General features: G+C 35.3%; 1 protein-coding gene across 1 annotated transcript; it reads right to left on the bottom strand.

The window, feature by feature from the left end:
• Positions 1 to 1,979: 1,979 nt before the first annotated feature.
• Positions 1,980 to 3,172, bottom strand: LOC131639408 (uncharacterized). Its single transcript, XM_058909905.1, has 2 exons — positions 2,641 to 3,172; positions 1,980 to 2,494 (listed from the first exon to the last, which is right to left on the bottom strand). The coding sequence occupies exons 1-2, from the start codon at positions 3,170 to 3,172 to the stop codon at positions 1,980 to 1,982; spliced, it is 1,047 nt and encodes a 348-aa protein (XP_058765888.1).
• Between the last annotated feature and the right edge of the window lie 2,048 nt (positions 3,173 to 5,220).

Here is a 5,220-nt window from a genome sequence, read left to right on the forward strand (position 1 = left end):
GTACCCATATTACTGCAATGTGAAGAAGAGGCCAAAGAGAAAGGAAACATATTTGTATGGAGAGTGGTTCGACTATGCAAGGGCAGCCGAATTGAAAGAAGGAGATAAAGTGCACTTTGTGATTCAATAACCACCAGTGGAAGATATTATGGTAACAGTGGAGCGCAGTGGTGGTCGTTGATAAAGTCGTTGGTTTGGCAATGTTTGATGATGGATGAATAGGATAATTTGTTGTTAGTTTGGTTTGTTTGTGAATTATGGTTTTGTTTTTTTATTGTTAATTTTGACAATGGTGTATGTGAACAAAGATTAACAATTATGGTACTATGTATGGTTTTTAATTGAATATTATGAGTTTCGGGATTAAGTTTTATTGATTGTGCAAACTCTGCCATGGTTTTATTTGCAAAATTGATTACCATTGTGATTCTAAATTAATTATTGTTGCTTATTATAAGTAGTGAAACAGGATCTCTATCAATATTGATTACCATTGGGTTCCTAAATTAATTATTGTTGGTTATTATAAGTAGTCAAATAGGATCTCTAAAAGTAGTGAAACAGGACCTGTAAATGGTTGCCTATTAAGTCTAAATGGTGAACATACAACAATTTTTTTATGAAGAATTGAAAATTCAATTTAATAGTATATGTTAAACAATAATATAGTAATATTAAATAGTTATAAAATAGTTGTAATGTGTTATATTATATTGGGAGGTGAAAGATCAATTCGGTTATGGGCAGTAAATGTGTTTTCATGAGGAATATAAATAAAATGAAAATTGTTTTGAAGTGATGTAAATGCAAAGAAGACTAATTGAACAATTGCATTGAATTCTATTGGACGGTGGAAAAGTAGCAGGTATGTGAAGAATCCATTTAGAGTGTTATATAAGTAATGTGTAGGAAGGATGAAAGCACTAAAAACTGAAGCAGTCATCATTTCTCTGTAAACAATAGTGTAGGCTGCGAATTTCTAAAAAGATGAAAGGAAAAGTTGATCAAGCAATGAAAGGTAAAGGTAAACATATCATTTGAGTGATTGTTCTGTTATATTTTTGAACTGAAAAGCTGAATATGGTTGCATGCAGGTGAAGAAATGTCGGTGAACAAAATGGTTGTGGGGAAAGCTGTCACTTCTGATAACTCTGTGTATGTTTGAATCAGTTTATGTTGAGTATACGTTTTTATGTTTTTATTTAGAAGGTTTGATAACACATCGATTTATTGGTCATGTTGTTTGTTTGTATTCTGTTTCAGATGCCATGAAGCTGATGGTGAGGATGTTAGCTGCCATGCAGAGCAGTCTGTTGAGATGTCATATTATATCTGGAAGAAAGATGTGTTGAATGGGAAGAGGGCTCAGTCATGTCTTCTTGTAAGTTATTTTTCATTTTAGGCTTATTTTCTTAGGACCCTTAATGGGAAAAATTAATGTTGTTTTATATTAATATTGTAGGAAATTCCTGAGCATGTTGTGGCAAGTGGCTGGCTAAATGGAGTAAGGTTTGTAGATTTGGTTGACTGGGAAAGGGAAGTGAGGTATGAATGTGAAGTTCATCGTACCGAAAAGGGTCAGATGTTCTTAGGGCGTGGTTGGTACAAATTTGCCAAGGACAGGAGCCTGCTTGATGGAGACTCTCTGGGATTCAGCATTAAGGATCCCGTCAGCAAGGAGATACTTGTAACAATGTTGAAAAATTGAAAATGATGTAAAAGTTTGTTATAAGTATCTATCTATCAATATTTTGTAATTCCCTGGTGGACTTAGCTCCATCTTTATATTAATATATAAGATTTTGGTATTTAGATGTTTTGCTATACATACATTGAGGCTTAATAATTTAAATGAGAAAGGTACCATAAAAAAATACAACATACATATGAAGATAATCTTGTAAAAGATAAAATGTTGTTAGTAATAGGTATATTAATTCACTGTCATAATTATCGACCAAAATCTGTTATAGAAGAAATCATACATTGTTAAAAGCTTCTTTGTACACAACATTTGTAGTTGTCTCCTTGAACTTGTTTTGTTCATCATGTATGAGTATTTTGATTCCCTGTTTTCTTGTTACTCGTGACAATGCGACATAAATTTGGCCGTGGGTAAAAACATCTCTTGGTAAATACAGACCGACATTATCCAGTGATTGTCCCTGGGATTTGTTAATTGTCATGGAATAGGAAACCATAACAGGGAATTGTCTTCTGTTCAGTTTGAATGGCCATGGTGATTGGGATTGTGACATGTCCATTCGCGGTATGTAAACCAAATTTCCAGAACCTTTTCCACCCATTATTGAAGCTTCGATAACATGGGTTGCCAGTTTCGTTATGCATAGCCTTGTGCCGTTACACAAACCTTCAGATTGATCTATATTTCTCATGAGCATTATAGGTGTACCGACATTTAGTTTTAAGTGATGGTTAGGCATACCTGATGTGCGTAGTGAACTTAGAAACTCTGGTGTGAGGATATCAACCACTGTGGGATCATGAATCTCAGACTTGTCGACCGAATTTGCGCTATAATAGTCACGAATATCCCCAGTATTGTTGTGCGGACATAATTAGTAAAAGCATAAAACATATAAATATAATGTGCAAATTTATATATTTCTGTAGTATAACCTGGCATTAAGTTAAGTATATGGTCGTTGATTTGATCAACAATATCAAGTGTAGATGACAGGATTGCCCGACTTTTAAGGTATTCATTCGATTGAAAATTATTGATGAAATCAGGGTAGGTGCTATTGACAATCGCCTCAATGGGATCATCGAATTCTGTTATCAAAATATCTGGTGGTATTTCTATTTCGGCGATGCCGTCATTAGGCTCAGATATTCTGCCCTCTCCTATCATCAAGAGCCAATCTGAAAACTGTGCTAATTCGTTATTTTCAGTGCGTGTTCTTCCAGACAGAAGCCGCATATTTCTTGTCAATGTTAAGACCTCAACTGAGTGCCATATGTAAGATGCATTTATGGCACAGTGTACAATATCGAAACGACTACCTATGGGAATGACAAGTAAAATCTGTCTGAAATCACCACCAAAAACAACCACCTTTCCACCAAAGACATCTTTTGAATTTTTGTCTGCACTCATAACATCTTTCAAAGTTCTGTCAAGTGATTCTATTGCATACTTATGTGCCATTGGTGCTTCATCCCAGATTATAAGCTTAGTCTGTCATAGCATGTCTACAACATCATCATTGTATTCAACCTTGCATGTAGAATTGTCCATAGTTGGTACTGGTATCTTGAACTTTGAATGTGCAGTTCTACCCCCTGGAAGTAACGAAGATGTTATTCCGCTGGTTGCAACATAAAGATTTTGAAATTCGAATTTCATTGATGCAGCATCATAATTACGCTCATCATATATCAGTCTATTGCCCAATTGTTGAAGAACGTAGGTATTAGGATACGGAATTGGTTTAATTTCCATGAGTGTCCTTCTATTTGCTTGAAGGAGTTCCTCAATTTGTATCAAAGTCAGATTTTGCAACTGTGGTTCTGTGAGGATTAATTCTGCAGTGATATAATGGTTAGAGTTATAATATTGTTGATAAGTCATTTTAAATTGATCATATGTAATTATTTTGTTAGGTATTTTACCAGAGTAATACCAAACCTGGGGCTGCCATGAATATTATAAGAGTAAATGCGCCAGCATGCTTCACTGGGGAAGACATACCTGCAATCGAGATATTGTCGGATTTCATCAACATGTTGATTGTCATTTGTTGAAACAGCTGTTGTTATTCTATCATAGCCTTTATTGATATATTTGAAAAGATATTTTATTGAACATGTGGTGTTGATTTCTGCCATGAATATTATAAGAGTAAATGCGCCAGCATGCTTCACTGGGGGAGACATACCTGCAATCGAGATATTGTCGGATTTCATCAACAGGTTGGTTGTCATTTGTTGAAACAGCTGCTGTTATTCTATCATAGCCTTTATTGATATATTTGAAAAGATATTTTATTGAAGTACTCTGATTACACCATTCCCTATTTATATGTGCGTTGTATTTCATAAGAAATCTGGTGTTATACGGGACTACATGTCGGTTGTCCAATGTTATTTCATTTTTTTCAATAGTGAAGGTTTTTTATCTTCTTCTATAAAGCGAATACCCTTATGCATCAACAATAGTGTGTTCGATGAACTTTTTGGGATAGTATTTAGTGCATCTACGATTCTTCATACATTGTGCGTTGACTCGCGATAGGCCGCAAGGTCCGTGTATCATATGTGCCTTAACCAACCTGTACAAATTGGGGTGAACTGTCGGGTCAGGTATCTCAGCAAAAATAATCTTGTCTGTGTCAGAAGGCGTTGGGTTTTTGCTCTGAGGGTGTAGGAAAATCAATATGTGTGCATGGGGCAATCCACGTTTCTGGAATTCAATGGTGTACATATCTATAAAATGCAAAGTTAGATTGGCGATGCATTTTTATAGTGGATAAAGATAGCATAAAAGTGTAGTATAATTAAATGATGCGACTTACATGCTAATACTTTTCCCACCACATGATGTTTTGTAATATCATCCATGAGTGCATCAAACTTAATTTTGAAAACTTTTGTAATGATATCTGAGCGATCATGGGGTTGGAGACCAGTGCCTGTTATTGCTCGTTTGATTTAAGGCCAATTTGGATTGCAGGTAAAAGTGACAAATAAATTAGGGAATCCCAATCGACTTGAAATGGCCATACCGTCAAAATATAGTTGATCCATGTATCTCTTGCTACCAACAAATGTTGATGGTAAGACCACACGTTTTCCCCACTTCTAGTGTTGATTTCTGCTATCTCCATCAGTGTGAGCACTCAAATTATTATATTTGCCTACTCTTAACTTAGACTGATTATCCCTCAACCAATTAAGTCGTTCAGATTCCATCATAGCATAACCATCGACTAAGAATTGCTGAAATAGACGTCTTGAGTAAAGCATTGTTTTTGCTTCTTTGCGACGTTGTTGTAAGCGAAAACAAAGCCAATCCTTAATGCTCTGACGGTTTTTCTTAGTGACTTCAGTTTCGTGCCTATATTTGTGCATTATATTTTTCCTGTAACCATCTTCACCATAAGGAAATATAAGAGGATACTGATATGCCAAATATGCCGGATGAAACTCATCAATTCGTTGCAAACCACCATTACGGCGTTGAATTAAGATGTCTCT

The sequence above is a fragment of the Vicia villosa genome, unplaced genomic scaffold (genome assembly GCF_029867415.1).
Source record: "Vicia villosa cultivar HV-30 ecotype Madison, WI unplaced genomic scaffold, Vvil1.0 ctg.002617F_1_1, whole genome shotgun sequence".
Classification (NCBI taxonomy): Eukaryota; Viridiplantae; Streptophyta; class Magnoliopsida; order Fabales; family Fabaceae; genus Vicia; species Vicia villosa.

Excerpts from the sequence above, each read along its gene's own strand:
- LOC131639408 (XM_058909905.1), bottom strand. The coding sequence starts at position 3,172 with ATGGCACATAAGTATGCAATAGAATCACTTGACAGAACTTTGAAAGAT. Across the intron at positions 2,495-2,640 it reads TATACTTAACTTAATGCCAG|TGGTTGATATCCTCACACCA; the intron begins GTTATACTACAG and ends ATGATCCCACAG.